The 18,712-nt window shown below is 46.2% G+C and overlaps 1 protein-coding gene across 1 annotated transcript in view; it reads left to right on the top strand.

The window, feature by feature from the left end:
• LOC132821743 (dual specificity testis-specific protein kinase 1-like) overlaps positions 1-18,712 on the top strand; it is a 131,299-nt gene that overhangs the window by 34,461 nt on the left and 78,126 nt on the right. The window contains exon 2 of the mRNA XM_060834468.1: positions 10,943-11,064. Within this exon, the coding sequence (XP_060690451.1) occupies positions 10,943-11,064 (122 nt within the window). The remainder of the gene's footprint in view (positions 1-10,942; positions 11,065-18,712) is intronic.

The following is an 18,712-nucleotide window of genomic DNA, read 5'->3' as shown; positions in this document are numbered from 1 at the left end:
GCACAAGTGGACATAGCTTTAAATTGAGAGGTGATAGATATAGGACAGATGTCAGAGGTGGTTTCTTTACTCGAGGAGTAGGGGTGTGGAACACCCTGCCTGCTACAGTTGTAGACTCACCAACTTGAAGGGCATTTAAATAGTCATTGGGTAAATATATGGATGATAATGGAATAGTATAGGTTAGATGGGCTTCAGATTGGTTCCACCAATCGACACAACATCAGCGGCTGAAGGGCATGTACTGTTGTGTGTTCTGTAAAACCCGATTAGGCTATTCAGTTGGATGATCAGCCCTGATTGTGATAAATGGCAGAGAAGGCTCAAAGGGCTAAATGGCCTCATCCTGGTCCTTTTTTCTTTTATGCTTCTATGACTCTTGGTGTCCTCTTTACAGTTTACACTCCCACCTTGCTGCCAAATTATCTACATAACTCTCTGTCCCTTTGTCTGGCTGTGAATAGCAAATCCCTGTGGAGCTCCACTCAAGACCTGCCTCCTTAAATGCCCCATTGATGCCTACCCCTTGCTTCCTGTCTGTTAACCATTGCACCGCACATCTCCCTCCAGGGAGAGCCAGAACTCCTTTCCTAGTGAGATCTATCAGAATGGGTACAGGGAGGTGATAATGGATAGAGGGAAGAGGTAGGGAGAGGATAGTTTGTTCCGTTTTGCGAATCACCATTTATAATAATGAGAACTGGTCATGTGGAAACACTCAGTATTCTCATACCCCCAGCCCTTTGCCAGATGGCTGTTGATTAATTTATGGAGGGGTGCTAAATTTTTTAAACTCTGTCAGATGGAATGTTGCACAGTGCCTTTCTGGTTGCCTATAAATTCAAAACCAGACTACCTGCCTCAGCTGGGAGTTACCGTCCATAAGTAAACTGTTGGGTAGAATTCAAACAGAAGTCTATTTGTCCTCAGACCCTATTTGCCCCTGCCCCAGCATTGATGAATGAATAAGCTGGAGAGCTAAATCAGAGGCCCCATTGACAAGGTGGGTACAAGGAACTGGGATGGCTGAATCGCCTGGGTAGCGCACAGGCTGAAGAATAGTTTCAGCAAGACCTCCAGATCTCCCCAGAGTGCTTTTCAGTCAGTGGGGGCACTTTACAATTATGGACACCCTTCTAATGTGGGAAGAGCAGCAGTCAGTGCATGCACAGCAAAATCCCACAGATGGCAAGAGATGAATGGCCAAATAACCGATGCTGCATGGTTTATTCAGGCAAAAACACACAGACACACTCACACCTGCAGATATTAATCAAATTTTCTGACACATTGCGCTTCCAGCCCTGCATTCTTTGTCTAAGTTCCTTTTACAAGTGCCAAGTGGCCCACTCTTAGTATTCCTAACCCAGGACTGAGTTCTCCTTCACCTGCATTTTGTCCTAGTGATGGACATTTAGGTGATCTCAACTCTACGACTCAGCAGTGAAGCAACCCTAAGCCAGACAGCAGCAGCTGCTGACAGACCACCTCTTCGTCTCCGCCGCATCTGCTAAAAACTCCATCCCATATTCCCAATTCCTTCGTCTCCGCCGCATCTGCTCCCAGGAGGACCAGTTCCAACACCGCACAGCCCAGATGGCCTCCTTCTTCAAGGACCGCAGACTCCCCCCAAACGTGATCGACGATGCCCTCCACCGCATCTCCTCCACTTCCCGCTCCTCCGCCCTTGAGCCCCGCTCCTCCAACCGCCACCAAGACAGAACCCCACTGGTTCTCACCTACCACCCCACCAACCTCCATATACAGCGTATCATCCGCCGTCATTTCCACCACCTCCAAACGGACCCCACCACCAGGGATATATTTCCCTCCCCTCCCCTATCAGCGTTCTGCAAAGACCACTCCCTTCGTGACTCCCTCGTCAGGTCCACACCCCCCACCAACCCAACCTCCACTCCTGGCACCTTCCCCTGCAACCGCAGGAAATGTAAAACTTGCGCACACACCTCCTCCCTCACTTCCCTCCAAGGCTCCAAGGGTTCCTTCCATATCCGCCACAAGTTCACCTGTTCCTCCACACACATCATCTATTGCATCCGCTGCACCCAATGTGGCCTCCTCTACATTGGGGAGACGGGCCGCTTACTTGCAGAACGCTCCAGAGAACAACTCAGGGACGCCCGGACCAACCAACCCAACCACCCCGTGGCTCAACACTTTAACTCTCCCTCCCACTCCACCGAGGACATGCAGGTCCTTGGACTCCTCCACTGGCAAAACATAACACGACGGTTGGAGGAAGAACGCCTCATCTTCCGCCTGGGAACCCTCCAACCACAAGGGATGAACTCAGATTTCTCCAGTTTCCTCATTTCCCCCCCCCCCCCCCCCCCCCCCCCCCCCCCCCCCCCCCCCCCCACCTTGTCTCAGTCGGTTCCCTCAACTCAGCACCGCCCTCCTAACCTGCAATCTTCTTCCTAACACTCCGCCCCCACCCCACTCCGGCCTATCACCCTCACCTTGACCTCCTTCCACCTATCACATCTCCATCGCCCCTCCCCCAAGTCCCTCCTCCCTACCTTTTTATCTTAGCCTGCCTGGCACCCTCTCCTCATTCCTGATGAAGGGCTTATGCCCAAAACGTCGAATTTCCTATTCCTTGGATGCTGCCTAACCTGCTGTGCTTTAACCAGCAACACATTTTCAACTGTGATCTCCAGCATCTGCAGACCTCACTTTTTACCCGAAGACCACCTCAGGAGGCAAGTGAGCAGCCAACATGGCACTTTGAGGGTTAAATACAGGGGCGGACATCAGAAAATTGTCTGATCAGATCTGGAGATTGAGGGATAATCTACTCCAGGTGTGTAAAATGTTAAAAGGATTTGATAAGTCACGATTGGAGAAGCAATCACTCTATCAAAGAAATTGAGAACAAAAAAGCTTAACATTAAAGCTGAGATGTCATTTGAGAGCAGAACAAGTCACTTTTTCACACCAGACAGAAGTGTAAATACCTATTTCTTCCTGCCGAAAGATGTTCATACATTTTTAAATTTTATTTCATGTGGATGTCACTGCTTGGGCCAGCATCCATTGTCCGTCCTCAGCTGCCCTTTGATAAAGTGGCGGTGAGCTGCCTTCTTGAACCGCTGCAGTCCATGTGCTGTAGGTAGACCCAATTCCTCCGCCTCCGCCATATCTGCTCCCAGGAGGACCAGTTCCACCACAGAACACACCAGATGTTTAGAGACCGCAATTTCCCTTCCCACGTGGTTAAAGATGCCCTCCAACGCATCCCGCACCTCTGCCCTCAGGCCCTACCCCTTCAACTATAACAAGGACAGAAGCATCTGGGTGCTCGCCTTCCACCCTACCAACCTTCATATAAGCAAAGTCATCCGACAACATTTCCGCCACCTCCAAATGGACCCCACCACCAGGGATATATTTCCCTTGCCACCCCTTTCCGCCTTCTGCAAAGACCATTCCCTCTGTGACTACGCCCCCCCCCCACCCCCAACAACCCACCCTCCCCTCCTGGCACCTTCCCCTGCCACGGCAGGAATTGCAAAACCTGCGCCCACACCTCCTCCATCCAAGGCTTCAAAAGAGCCTTCCACAGCCATCAAAGTTTTACCTGCACATCCACCAATATCATTTATTGTATCCGTTGCTCCCGATGCGGTCTCCTCTACATTGGGGAGACTGGATGCCTCCTAACAGAGCGCTTTAGGGACACCCGCACGAATCAACCACACCGCCCTGTGGCCCAATATTTCAACTCCCCCTCCCACTCAGCCAAGGACATGGAGGTCCTGGGCCTCCTTTTCACCGCCGCTCCCTCACCACCTGATGCCTGGAGGAAGAACGCCTCATCTTCCGCCTCGGAATACTTCAACCCCAGGGCATCAATGTGGACTTCACCAGTTTCCTCATTTTCCCCTTCCCCCACCTCACCCCAGTTCCAAACTTCCAGCTCAGCACTGTCCCCATGACTTGTCTGGACTTTGTCCTACCTGCCTATCTCCTTTTCCACCTATCCACTCCACCCTCTTCCCTGACCTATCACCTTCATCCCCACCCCCACTCACCTATTGTTACTCTATGCTTCTTTCTCCCCACCCCCACCACCCTCTCATTTTTCTCTCCACCCTTCGGGCACTCTGCCTCTATTCCCGATGCAGGGATTTTGCCCGAAACGTCAATTTTCCTGTTCCCCTGATGCTGCCTGAACTGCTGTGCTTTTCCAGCACCACTCTAATCCAGAACCTGGTTTCCAGCATCTGCAGTCATTGTTTTACCTTGTAGGTAGACCCACAATGTCACTCAGGTGCTCATCCCTGCACAAATTTGGCCCAGTGACATTGGGGGGGACAGTGAAATATTTTGAAGTAAGGATGGCAGGTGGCTTTCAGGGGAGCTTTAAAGGGGTGGTGTTCCCATGTACCGACTGTCCTTGTTCTTCTAGGTGATAGTGCTCATTGGTTTGGAACAGGAGGATCATGGGGGTGGGGAAGTGTAAAGTGTGGAGGAGGTAATGGGGAGATAGATGATGTTGGGGTTAATGGGGGAGATGTAAGGAGTCGGAATGGAGAGATGTAGGGTGGGATTAGGAGAGGTATAAGGTATAGCGAGTTAATAGGGGAGATTTAGTGGGATAATAGGGAAGCTGCTGGAAAAGCGCAGCAGGTCAGGCAGCATCCAAGGAACAGGAGATTCGACGTTTCAGGCATAAGCCCTTCTTCAGGATTCCTGAAGAAGGGCTTATGCCCGAAATGTCGAATCTCCTATTCCTTGGATGCTGCCTGACCTGCTGCGCTTTTCCAGCAACACACTTTCAGTTCTGATCTCCAGCATCTGTAGACCTCCCTTTCTCCTCCTAACAGGGAAGCCATAAAGTATTGGGGGTAAGGGAGCAGTGTAAGGTTTTGGGCGGGGTAATTGGGAGGTGATTTGTTTGGGGTGTGATGACAGAAGGGAGGAGGATGGGGATTGGGAAAGGGAAGAGGAGTGAGGGGAAGCACACGGGAAGCAGGATGAGTCTGATGGAGGTGCCAACAGAGTAGACGGGCTAGGGCTGGATGGGTGGGGTGGGAAGATGACTGTTTGGGGCCGTTGCTGTAATAACCACACTTGAAGTAATCATTTGGTGAAAATTGACAGTTATTTATGCAACTTCCCCTGAAAGCATTGAGAAACTGTATGTTAAAATCTAGTAGTTAGGAGACCGTTCCTTCAGCTCTTCTGATTTTCTAATGGAGTAGAATATTACTGGGTCGCCCCTGTGTCAGATGTTAAGAGTCAGAACCCAGTCACAACCCAGTAATACATACCGCAGGCAGACAGTCCTGGAATATTGTTGTGAAGGGTACTCGGACAATGCAGTACACCTTTAGTATCGCATTGCAACCTCAGCTCGGTCATGGGCTGTAGAGAGGGACTTGGTACAATCTTGAGACAGGGTCAAGAGGGGGACTACTTGACTCCTGATTTCTAAAATAATAGAACAGCCTCTTGGTGGGAAATGAATGGGAATTTTTGATTCCAAATTAGCAAAGAAAGATAGAATAAATATGAATTGTTTATTGGTAGCTCGTGTTCAAAATCATGAGGAGGCTGGACAGTAGAGAAGGGGAGAATACTCAACCCATTGGTGAAGGAATCAAGAAAGAGTGGGCGCAGATTTAAGTGATCTTCACTGTCCACTACATCTCCAATTTTGTGGGCGGTACGGTGGCACAGAAACCCGGGTTCAATTCCCAACTCGGGCAACTGACTGTGTGGAGTTTGCATGTTCTCCCCGTGTCTGCGTGGGTTTCCTCCGGGTGCTCCGGTTTCCTACCACAGTCACAAAGATGTGCGGGTCAGGTGAATTGGCCATGCTAAATTGCCCGTAGTGTTAGGTATGGGGTAAATGTAGGGGTATGGGTGGGTTGTGCTTCGGTGGGTCGGTGCGGACTTGTTGGGCCGAAGGGCCTGTTTCCACACTAAGTAATCTAATCTAATCGCTGGGAGCCAATGGGAGGGAAAGCATTTTTATGCAGTGAGGGGTTGGGTGAGGGATTGCACTGGGTTTTGGGGAGAAGGTAGGGAAATGGCAATAAGTGAATTGCTTATTTGGAGAGCTGGCACAGACATGATGGGTCTCACCGCCTCCTGTGCTGTAACAATTCTGTGATACTGATTTGATTCCAACACAATCCCCAATCTGTGAAGTACTACTACGGATGTCGCCAACATGGAGAATGTGGCAGCAAATTTGCACTTCGTAACATCCCACAAATGGTTATATGATATTGATCAGATTTTATTTAAGTGGCCCAGGATGCTGGGGAAAATTCCTCTGCTCTTCTCTGAAATGTTCAGCATGGGACATAAAGGAAAAAGGACAGGGGAGTGATGTATTTTTTAATTAGGTTGGGTTTGGCCTTGTCATGTTTTCATTCAGTTGTGCAGAGGAAGTGGGGGAGGGGAGTTCTATCAGGCAGTCCTGTGGTTCAGGGCTCAACCCAGAGTAAATTGAGCAGAGTACAAGTAGCACATCCAGACGGCACGTGTTTGGGAGCGGGGGTGGGGGTTGGGGAGGGTGGGTGGTGTTGGTGTTGGAGCTGAATGATTGCGAAATGATGCCTGGCAAAGCACATTTCTAAGCATTTCTACAAAAAAGGGAAGAGAGCTCTGTTGGTGGAAGCTCCCTGTGGAACTCTAGAGCTGTAGGCACTTCACAGACAGAGCTTAATTGTTTTGTTTTAAAAATAACCACACACACACCAGCTAAAATGAAAACATTCACACACATGCAGACACACATTCAGACACACATGCTCAAATGCATGCTCACTCACGCAGACATTAAACACTCCTCCAACACACACAGGCATGCTCATTCACTCCCTGAAACATATAAACTCAGGTGCATTCACACAGGCTTTCTTACATGTGTGCGTACACACACTCAGACTCATTTGCAAAGAAGCAGTTGCAATGTGTGGGGTAAAAAAGTGAATAGTTTGGGTATGGAATATATTGTTTGGAAATGTGGTGGAGGCAGGTTCAATTGAGAAATTCAAGGATGATTATTGAAAAGTGTTAATGAGGATAAAGAACAGAAGAAATGCATCATAAAATGTATGAACAGCGGTAGGCCATTCAGCCCATTGAACAGCTGTGTCATTCAATGAGATCATGGCTAATCTGATATTCCTCAACTCCATTTTCCTGCCTCTCTCCCATAACACTTAATTCCCTTACTGATTAAACTCTGTCCATCTCCACTCTGAATATATTTAATGACCCAGCTTTGACAGTAAAAAGTGAGGTCTGCAGGTGCTGGAGATCAGAGCTGAAAATGTGTTGCTGGTTAAAGCACAGCAGGTTAGGCAGCATCCAAGGAACAGGAAATTCGACGTTTCGGGCCAGAGCCCTTCATCAGGATGAAGGGCTCTGGTCCGAAACGTCGAATTTCCTGTTCCTTGGATGCTGCCTAACCTGTTGTGCTTTAACCAGCAACACATTTTCAGCTTTGACAGTACTCTACAGTAAAGAATTCAACAGATTCCCTACCCCTTGAGAAAACAAATTCTTCATCGACTCTGTCATAAATGGCAGACCTTTTATCCAGAGGTGATGCTTCCTGGTTCTAAACTCACTCTCTGACAAGGAGAAACAACCTCTTCACATCTTCCCTGTCAAGCCTCCTAAGAATCCTGTATATTTCGATCAGGACTGCTCTCATTTCCCTGTATTCCACGTCCAACCTACTCCACTGTCACTGTAAAACAGTCCTTCCTTACCTGGGATCATCCATGGGAACCTTCTCTGGACTGCCTCCGATGCCAGTATAACTTTCCTTAGATAAAGGACCCAAGCTATTCACTGTATTCCAGCTGTGGTCTGACAAGTACCTTGTATAGTTTTAGCAATATCTCCCTTCTTTATACTCCATTCACTTTGAAATAAAGGCCAACAGTCCATTTGCCTTCCCTATTAGCTGTTGGATGTGTGGTTGGACCAAAGAGTCTGTTTCCATGCTGACTGACTCCATGGCTTCCAAATTACTTTGGTCTGTATTTTCTGTAGTCTTTCTCCATTTAAGTAATATTCAGCTTCTCTATTCTTCCTGCCAAAGTGCACAACCTCACATTTTCCCACACTCTATTCCATCTGCAAAATTTTTGCCTGTTTATATACCTTGCAGGCTCTTTGTGTTACCCTTACCACTTGTCTTTCCACATATATTTTTGTTATCTGCAAAGCTGGCTACAGTACATTCACTTTCACTTTCCTGTTCTGAGTTATTAATATAGATTGTAAGTAACTGTGGACCCAGCACTGATCCCTGTGGCACCCCACAGGTTGCCATCCTGAAAATTCTCCCCTTTTATCACATCTTACTGTTTTCTGTTAATTAGCCAATCCTCTATCCATGCTAATATACTACCTCCAAACCTTGGATTCTTTTCTTTTTAAGTAGCTTAATGTGCGATACCTTATCAAATGCCTTCTGAAAATCCAAGTATTTCACTGATCTCCGCTTTGATCTGGGGGATGTGTAAATAGCCACAATGCTGCGGATATGGTTAAGAGTGGGTGTTAATGTGGCTCAGCGATAGTGTCTGTGCAATAATGATAAAGTTAATAGAAAGTAAATATAAATAGAACAACTTCTTGATCAGTGTCAATGTTTATGTTCTGGTCTTCTACCAAGTTGACACTTTGTGGTTTTGCCTGTACCAGGCTGTGTTCTGCTCGGTTTTTGAGCACTTTTTTTTTATATATTGTCCACACTCATGTTAATCAGGAAAGGTAAGGTTATCCAGCACTTTCAAATTTCATATCACCAGCATCTGCAGTACTTTATTTTTATTTAAGATGAAGACTTCCTTTTGATTTTAGAGTTACGGAGTCATACAACACGAAAACAGACTCATTGGTCCAACTCGTCCACGCTGACCAGCTATCCTAAATTTATTCTAGTCCCATTTGCCAGCACTGGCCCATATTCCTTTAAACACTTATTCATGTCTTTTAAATTTTGCAATTGTACCAGCCTCCACCACTCCCTCTGGCATTTCATTCCATACACTCACCACCTTTTACGTGAAAAAGTTGCCCCTGAGATTGTTTTTAAATCTTTTCCCCCCTCACCCGAATCGTAAGCCCTCTAATTTTGGACTCCCTGATCCCAGGGAAAAGACCTTGGCCATTCACCCTATCCATGCCCCTCATGATTTTGTAATCCTCTATAAGGTTACCGCTCAGCCTCCAACGCTCCAGGGAAAACAGCCCCAGCCTATTCAGCCCCTCCCAATAGCTCAAATCCTCCAACCCTGGCGACATCCTTATAAATCTTTTCTGAACCCTTTCAAGTTTCACAAAATCCTTCCAATAGGAAGAAGACCAGAATTTCACACAATATTCTAAAAGTGGCCTACCCAAAGTCCTGTACAGCCGCAACATGACTTCCCAGCTCCTGTACTCCGTGCTCTGACTAATAAAGGAAGGCATACTAAACACCGCCTTCACTATACTACCTACCTGTGACTGCACTTTCAAGGAATTATGAACCTGCACTCCGAGATCTCTATTCAGCAATGCTCTCCCGGATCTTACCATTAAGTGCGTAAGTCCTTTTCTGATTTGCCTTTCCAAAGTGCAGCACATCATATTTATCTAAATTAAACTCTATCTGTCACTCCTTGGCCCATTGGCCCATCTGATCAAGATCCCTTTGGACTCTGAGGTAACTCCTTCACTGTCCACTCCATCTCCAATTTTGATGTCATCAGCAAACTTGCTAACTATACCACCTATGTTCACATCCAAATCACTTATATAAATAAAAAAGCAGTGGATCCAACACTGATCCTTGTGACACACCACTGGTCACCAGCCTCCAATCTGAAAAGCAACTCTCTACCACCAACCTCTGTCTTCTATCTTCAAGCCAGTTCTGTATCTGAATGGCTCATTCTTTGGCTATCACCATATTGTCTGTGTATAGAGTGGCCTGAAACAAAGACACTGATCAACTAACCACAAGAGGATTAGAGATCACCACCTCACCCTGACCTGGTCAGTTTTGAAACCTTATTGTTAAGGGGCAATGAAAGCCCTGAAAAGATGTAATCAGCCTCTGATGGGTTGAGGCTGGGTCACCATTTGGGTGTGTTTGTCAGTCTCCTGATTCCTCACCTTCACCAACTTGTCTTTGGCTATTTCATTCATGTGATTTTGATATCACAGGCAAAGATGCCATGTAATACCCATGGAAAGTGGAGGTGTGCTGCCTTCATGAAATGCTGGTGGCTATTTACTGTAGGTTTATCCACAATGGCCTTGGGGAGAGAATTCCAGGATTTTGACCCATCACCAGTGAAGGAATGGTGATATATTTCCAAGTCAGGATGTCGGGGGCTTGAAGGGGATCTTGTAGGTGGTGATGTTCTCATGTATCTGCTGTCCTTCTTCTAGAAAGAAGTAGTCATGGGTTTGGAAGGTGCTGTTTGAGAGTCTTTGGTGAATCTCTGCATCTTGTAGGTAGTATACACTGCTGTGACTGAGCGTTGGTGGTGGAGGGAGTGGGTGCTTGTGAATATGGTGCCAGTCAAGTTATTTTCTGGATGGTGTCAAGCTTCCTGAGTGGTGTTGAGCAACAGATGGGCTTTTCCATCGCATCACTAGTATTGTGATCATCAATACAGAGACTAGTTTGGTATTATTTAAATTTCCCAACTCAATGTTGGAATGTAAGCTTATGTCTCCAGATTAGTTTAGGATATCGGGTCTGTTTCCGTGCTGTACGTCTCTATGAATCCATATGAAAGTCCAGAATTCTGAAATACCAGTGCTCTTGCTTCCCCTCGCTGTACACAGTGTTGAGGTGTTTTGGATGGTATTTGATTAATCTACTAATGGACTAGTTTATGGTTTGGTGACCTCCTGGATTACTGCTGTAACAGTCTGTGTCTCTCCACAGGTGCGACACCGGATATCTGGGCAGGTGATGGTTCTCAAGATGAACAAGCTGCCAAGCAACCGTGCCAACATGCTTCGCGAAGTGCAGCTGATGAATCGGCTCTCGCACCCCAACATTCTGCGGTGAGCTGTTTGCTGTTTATTTCTCCATCTTTGTGTCTCTCTCTCTCTCCCTAAAACATACAATCTCAACTTTAGTTCTGCATTGGTTGCAAAGTATCACTTGGTAAGGCCAGCATTTACTGTCCATGTTTTCTTGGGGCAGTTGGTGCTGAGGGAGCTTCCTTGTGAAGCTGTCATGGTGTAGGTCAGACTATGAAGGATATTCAAGCGACTTGATTCAGCGACCAGTGAAGGAGTGACTGCTGTGTGTCAACGTCAGGATGGTTTGTGCCCTTTTGGAGACTGAGGGAATGACCTTCCACCCCCTCCTCCGCTCCCCCTTGCCAAATACTGCTGTCTGTGACTTTCCAGATTATACAAATTGCAGGTTTGGGATTTCCTGCATTTTTCTCGGTTTCCCTATCCCCAGTGCTTCCTTTGATAATATTCAGTGTGTACCTCATTCAATCCGCCTCAATATTTTTTCACAATGAATATAATTCCTTCCCTTGGGGCAGTGAGTCCTTGAACATGTTGGGAGAGACAGGCTTCAGGAGTGTAGGGGAATCAAAGGTTATGAGGAGCAGGTAGAGTAGTGGAGTTAATGTTAATGCCCAATCAGCCATGATCTTATTGAATAGGAAGTAGGCTCAAGGGACTGCTAGGGAGGTGGTGGCTTAGTGGCAATGTAACTGGACTAGTAACCAGAACTTGATTAATACTCTGGTACATGGGTTCAAATCCCATCAGGACAATTGAATTCAATGAAAATCTGGAATAAAAAGCTAGTCTAACAGTGACCATTAAACTATTGCTAATTGTCATTAAAATAATCTGTTTCACTAATGTCCTTTTGGGGAAGGGAATCCTCCGCCTGAGCAGCATTTAGTTCTCCAATTTCAAATAACCTCCCTTCCCATCCCCCTTCTTTTCCATTCCACTTACTGACCCTTCCTTCCAGCTACCAACCGGATTCATTCCTCCCAGCGACCTGCCAAGTTGTACACTTCACCTGTATTCACCGATCACTACATCACCTCTCTGCCCTTCTCCCCTCCCCCCCCCCCCCCCCCCCACCCCCCCCCCCCCCTCCCCCCACCCCCCCACCCCCCCCACCACCCCCACCCCTCCCTCACACTTTATCTGCAACTCCCTTCACCCCACTCCCAGTCCTGAAGAAGGTTGGCTTCTCCTCCACCTCCTGATGCTACCTGGCTTCCAGCATCGTGCCTGTCAACTTTGGATTCCAACGCGTGCAGTTTTTTTTTGTCCTTACCTGGTTTGGTCTGCATGTGACTCCAAATTCTGTAGCAGTGTGGCTGAGTCTTAACTGCCCCCTGGATGCTTAGCAATGGGTAATAAATGCTGGTCTAGCTGGCAACACCTATGTCCCATTAACAAATAAAGAAAACTCCTGCTCCTATTTCCCACAATCTGCCTGCATGTTGAGTTTGTACAGGATATTGATGAGGCCTCTTGTGGAGTACTGTGTTCAGTTCTGGTTGCCCAGTAAGAGGATGGGTATTATTAAGATGGAGAGAGTTCAGGATGTTGCCCACTAAAGATTTAAGTTATCAATAAAGGCTGGAACTTTTTTCACTGGAGCAGGAGGTTGAGAGGTGACCTTATTGAGGTTTATAAAATCATGAGAGGTATAGATAGGTTTAATGTAAGGTATCTTTTCCCTAGGATGGGGGATTTCGAGACTAGGTACCACGTTTTTAAGGTGAGTAGAGAGAGGTTTTAAAAAAGGCATAAGGAGTAAATACAAGGTGGTTTGTGTGTGGAATGACGGTTCTGAGGAAGTGGTGGATGTGGGTATAATTACAGCATTGAAAAGACACTTCGATAAGTGCATGAAAAGGAAAGGTTTGGACGGATGTGGGCCAGGAGCAAGCAGGTCAGACAGTTCTATTCGCCACAAGGGTGTGGAAGCTTTGGAGAGGGTATAGAAACAATCTCTCCTCATAGCCTGGTATTGGCTATGAGGAGAGATTGAACAAACTTGGTTTGTTTTCACTTGAACGTCAGAGGCTGAGGGGTGACCTGATAGAAGTTTACAAAATTATGAGGCCTGGATAGAAAGGGTAGTTGGAGTCTTTTTGTTTCCAAGAGTGCAAATACCAATTACCAGGGGACATGGGTTCAACGGAGAAGAGGATAAGTTTTTAAAGGCAATGTGACAGGCAGGGGTTTTTTTTTACATTGAGAGTAGCAAATGTTTGGAATGCACTGCCAGAGGGGATGGTGAAGGAGGATACAATAACAACATTTAAGAGGTATCTTGACAAATGCATAAATAAGGATACATACGACATAGAGGCAAAAGGTTTAGTTCAGAATGGTGTCGTGTGTCAGTGCAGTCTTGGTGGGCTGAAGAGCCTGTTCCAATGCTGAACTGTTACTTATTCTTTTAGGTTAGAATGTGTACAGTGTGGCAACAGGCCCTTCGGCTCAACATGTCCACACCAACCCTCCGAAGAGTAACCCACCCAGATCCATTCCCCTACTTACCCCTGACTAATGCACCTAATACTGTAGGCAATTTATCATGACCAATTCACCTGACCTGCACATCTTTGGATTGTGGGAGGAAACTGGTGCACCCAGAGGAAACTCACGTGGGGAGAATGTGCAAGCTCCACACGAGCCGTCTCCTGAGGCAGGAATTGAACCTTTGTCCCTGGAGCTGTGAGGCAGCAGTACTAACCACTGAGCCTCTGTGCCACCCCACCGTCTAACTGATGGGACAGTTTGGGCTGAATTTGGAGTCTCATTCACCGCCCACCCATCCCTAAAACCACACCACTTCTGACAGTGCAGCACTCCCTCAATGGAGGGAAAATTTGATATTCATCCTCACATCCTGAAGGGGGACTTGAACACACATCGTCCTGAATTCTGACAAACCATAATTCCACAGCAAGCTGTTGTTTCCAGAGGCAGGGAGTGGAAAGGGCACGTGGAGCCAATCTGCAAGGCTGAAGAAAAATCATGGAAGTAATGAAGGAGATGAGAGACGAGATTAATCTGGGTTTTTAAAAAAAACACACAGAACTGCAGACACTGGAAATCAGAAACAAAACTAGAAATTACTGGAAAAGCTCAGCGGGTCTGGCAGCATCTATGGGGGTGAAATCAGTTAGCATTTTGTGTCCAGTGACCTTTCCTCAGAACTGACATGTCTGAGGTTGCTTTCTTTGGGGGAGGAAAGGCTGCGGGGGAATATGATTGAAGTGTACAAAATTCTGAGGGGCAAAGACAGGGTAGAAATGGAGAAGCATTTCCCCTTTTTAATAGAGGGGTCAGTTACTAGAGGGCACAGGAGTTGGAGGTACAGAGGGAATTTGAAAAAAAGTCATCCTATGTAGAGTGGTGGGTATCTGGAACTCGCTGGCTAAATGTTTGGTAGAGGTGGGAACCTTCAAGATTTTTAATGAAGACTTTAAAAATCTTTGCATATAAGATTAGGGGCCATGTGCTGGAAAATGGGATTGAAATAGATGGATGTTTGACCAGCACGGACACAATAGGCCGAAGGTTCTTAATCTGTGCTTTGAAAATCCTGACTGTTTAATGTAAAAGACAAAGAAAGGACCTGCATTCTAATAGTGCCGACATATCTTCCAGACATCTCTGAGCCATATATGCAACAAACTGCATTTACCATAAGACCATGAGGCAGGAGCAGAAGTAGGCCGTTCAGCTCAGAGTTTGTTCCAAGCAGTCATTGCGATTGTGGCATTTTGAAATGTAATGCAGCCAATTTCCACACAGCAAGATACCACAATCTGCCAGAATAAACCACCAGATAATATCTTTATTCACTGATATTGGATAAGGTGTAATCTTCACTGTCTGGCTTCAAAAAAAGCACCATGGCTTCCTTCGAGGCTACCTCAGGTGGGTGGGGGTTGGGGGGAGGCAGGGATGTTTGAGGGAAAGTGATCTCTTGTCCATCTGAAAGGCTGTGCCTCTGGCAGTGTAGTGCTCCCTCAGTACTGCAGTGAAGGAGCAGTTTGGACTTGTCAGGAGAAAGAAGTTATATTCAATGAGGCTGGAGGTGCGATGAGATTTTGTAAAACAATCTCCAGTCTCTAGGCAAGGGTTATTAATTCTAAAAGCTGAAATCAATATTTTCCCTCTACTGTTTTGATGAGAGGTGGCAACTTGTTGATAATTGGAGTAATTTGGTCCACTCTCATGTTTTAAACTTACGGACAGTACAGCTATCCTGAAATAAAAAGTGCGCTGGAGAAACTCAGCAGGTCTGGCAACATCTGTTGAAAGAGAAACAAAGTTAATGTTTTGCTTCTGATGTGACTCTTCTCCATTGTGTTCTTCAGACACAGGGCTGTGCTATAGGGACGTATATTATTTACCAGCATGTACCGCTCCTCTGTGTGGCTCTACAGCAACATTACATTGTGGAGATGTGGTCAGCCTTTACACCCTAGCCAGAAGCAGGCTGTGAGTGTAATTAAATCCTCGTTGTAGAGCTCCGATGTCCCACTGCAGTTTATAAAACATACAAAGTGATTTAAATTGCCAGACGCTGAGCCCTGTCAGAGCCTTCTCGATCTAAGTGCAGATGGTTGTGAAGGGTAGAACAGGTGCTAACTCGACCATGCGCTGAAGCTATGTGAGCTGCTCTCTCGCATTGTGACGGATGGTTCTGGAAACCCAAGCCCACAATCCGGGCTGATGTTCCTGGAGCAGTAATGAAGGGGTGCAGCACTGTCACACACTCCACCTTTCAGATAAATTCTCACCCACCCACCCTCTCAGGTAAAGCATAGAAAATAGGGGAAGGAGTAGGCCATTTGGCCCCTCTGGCATGCTCCACCATTCGATGTGATCATGGCTGATCAGCCAACTCATTAGAATTTGGAATCTGCTGCATGTGGTGGAGGCGGATTTAAATCGATCTTCAGTTCTGAAAGATTTGGTAGTTATCTGTAAGGAGATTTGCAGGGTGAATGGGGCCAGAAGAGTTGCTCTTGCAGAGAGCTGGGTAGATCTCTGATTTACAGCATCTGCAGTTCTTCCACTTTTTAGATTATAATCTATTCAATAGGAAAAGAATGCACAGGGGACACAGTGGCATTTAGTGACTATGGAATCCCCACAGTGTGGAAGCAGGCCATTTGGCCCATTGAGTCCAGCCAACCCTCTGAACAGCATCCCACTCAGACCAACATCCCTGTAACCTTGCTTTTCCCATGCACATCCCTGGATAATATGAGCAATTTAGCATGGCCAATGCACATAACCTGCACATCTTTCACCTGTGGGAGGAAACCAGAACACTTGGACGAAACCCACGCAGACACTGGGAGGGTGTGTAAGCTCCACACAGACAAGGGTGGAATCAAACCTGAGTCCTTGGTGTTGAGGCAGCAGTGCTAACCATTATGCTGCATGGTGGCTCGATGTCATTGAACTAACAATCCAGAGGCCCAGGTTAATGCTCTTGGGCAGGAATTGACCTAGCAACACTAAGGAATGGTGATAAAATTCCCAGTCAGGATGGTGAGTGGATTGGAGGGGAACTTGCAGGGAGTGGTGCTCCCATATATCTACTGTCTTTAGCATTCTAAATGGGAGTCGTTGTGGATTTGGAAGGTGCTGTCTGAGGAGACTTGGTAAATTTCTGCAGGCATCTTCGAGATAGGACTTGCTGCTGCTATTGTCAACTTTTTGAAAGGATAGGTGGAAAGGGGAGGCAGCTTTGTTCGCACAGGAAGGAATAAATGCAAATACAGGAAATTATCTTGGATCAGCAAATGTCTAATCCATATGGGTGGAAGTAAGAAATAACTACGGCAAAAAGACACCAAGGAGAGTATCTATATGTTTGGACAGAGAATAGATCAGAAGGTTGTATGAGCATGTAAAAAATGCAGCACTGTCATCATGGGTGACATTAAACTTCATTTGGTTGGACAGTCAGGTTGATAGAGGAAACCGTGAGGAAGAATTCATGAAGTGTATTTGAGACAGTTTCTGAGAACAATATACTGTGGATCCAGCCAGGGATTGGGCTATTTTTGGATCTGGTGATGTATGTTTTATAAATTTATGTCAGACTGAAAGATCACTTAGGAAACAGTGACCATAACATGGTAGAATTTAGCATTCAGTTTGTGAGGGAAGAACTTGTGTTGGAAACAACTGAGCTAAACTTAAATAAGGGCAATTACAAAGGAATGAGGGCTGAACTAGCTGGAGTGAACTGGGAAAGGACTTTAGCAGCAAAAGTGGTTGAGGAACAATGGTTTTTAAGTTCATGGCTTACAGCAAAGACATATCTGTGAGGAAGAAGGATTCTAGGATTGAGGTAAACCAACCATGATTAAACAGGAAAGTTAAGGATAACAACATACTGAAAGAAAAAGTGTGATGTGGCAAAGGCTAGTGGTAAACCAGAGAGTTGGAAAAGTTTCAAAAACCAAAAGATGATCAAAAAAATATTAACAAGAGAGAAGATAAACTTTGTGAATAAACTTGTAAGTAAGATCAAAATGCACATCAAATCATCAAGATGGACACCAGCTGAGGTTACTACAAAGATCTAGGTCAGAGTGGTGCTGGAAAAGCACAGCGGGTCAGGCAGCATCTGAGAAGTAGGAAAATCGACGTTTTGGGCAAAAGCCCTTCATCAGGATTGAAGGCAGGGAGCTTCCAGGGTGGAGAGATAAATACCATTTATCTGCCTGACCCGCTGTGCTTTACCAGCACTATTGTAATCCAGACTCTGATTTCCAGAATCTGCAGTCCTCAATTTTGTCTAGTTACCATGAAGGTCCCTCCTTCTCAATCTCTTGCCTCATGTGAGGCACAATGACTTTAGGTTAAACTCTCTCGTAGGCTTGCTCTCTCATTAGGGAGAGAGACAATCCGTAACCTTGGGTCTACCTACAACACATGGACTGCAGTGGTTCAAGAAGCCAGCTTACCACCACCTCTGTAAGGGTAACTAGGGGCAGGCAATAAGTGCTGACCCAGCAAACGATGCTCTCATCCTAAGAATAAAACAAAAATAAAACTTAAAAATAGCTATTCACTTCCTTTCTGCTAATGTCACTTAAGTTTAGGGAAGTTTCTAACTGTTTCACTCAACTCTTGTTATCTTAATTTTTTTGCAGTCCCCTACTTCCTCATATAACTCCCTAATGTTGGAGATAAGGAAACCTCTCTACGTTGTTAAACTCATGGCCTACCAGTGATGCCACAATTAGAATTTCTTCTGTTTTTCATCTCAAATGCAGTGAGGCTGCTGTTTCTATTTCTAATCAGGTCATCCCTAAAACAATACGTGTGTTTATGCTCTGCTCAAGTCTTTTCCCATCTTTCCTCATCAAAATCTTCAGCATTCCCCTGTCTTCCTCAGTGGCTGGTCTCCCTTCCCATTAGACGTGTTGATACCATTTGGTGGCAGTGGTTAGCACTGCTGCCTCAAAACGCCAGGGACCCAGGTTCGATTTACCCCCTCAGGCAACCTTCTGTGTGGGGTTTGCACATTCTTCCCATGTATGTGTGGGCTTCCTATCCAAAGATATGCAGGTTAGGTGGAATGGCATGGGAAATGCAGGATTCCAGGGACAGGATGGATCTGGGTGGGATGCTCTTCAGAGGGTTGGTATAGATGCAATGGACCAAATGGCCA

This window comes from Hemiscyllium ocellatum, chromosome 2, assembly GCF_020745735.1.
Source record: "Hemiscyllium ocellatum isolate sHemOce1 chromosome 2, sHemOce1.pat.X.cur, whole genome shotgun sequence".
Classification (NCBI taxonomy): domain Eukaryota; kingdom Metazoa; phylum Chordata; class Chondrichthyes; order Orectolobiformes; family Hemiscylliidae; genus Hemiscyllium; species Hemiscyllium ocellatum.
This window is presented reverse-complemented; position numbering and strand designations above follow the sequence as displayed.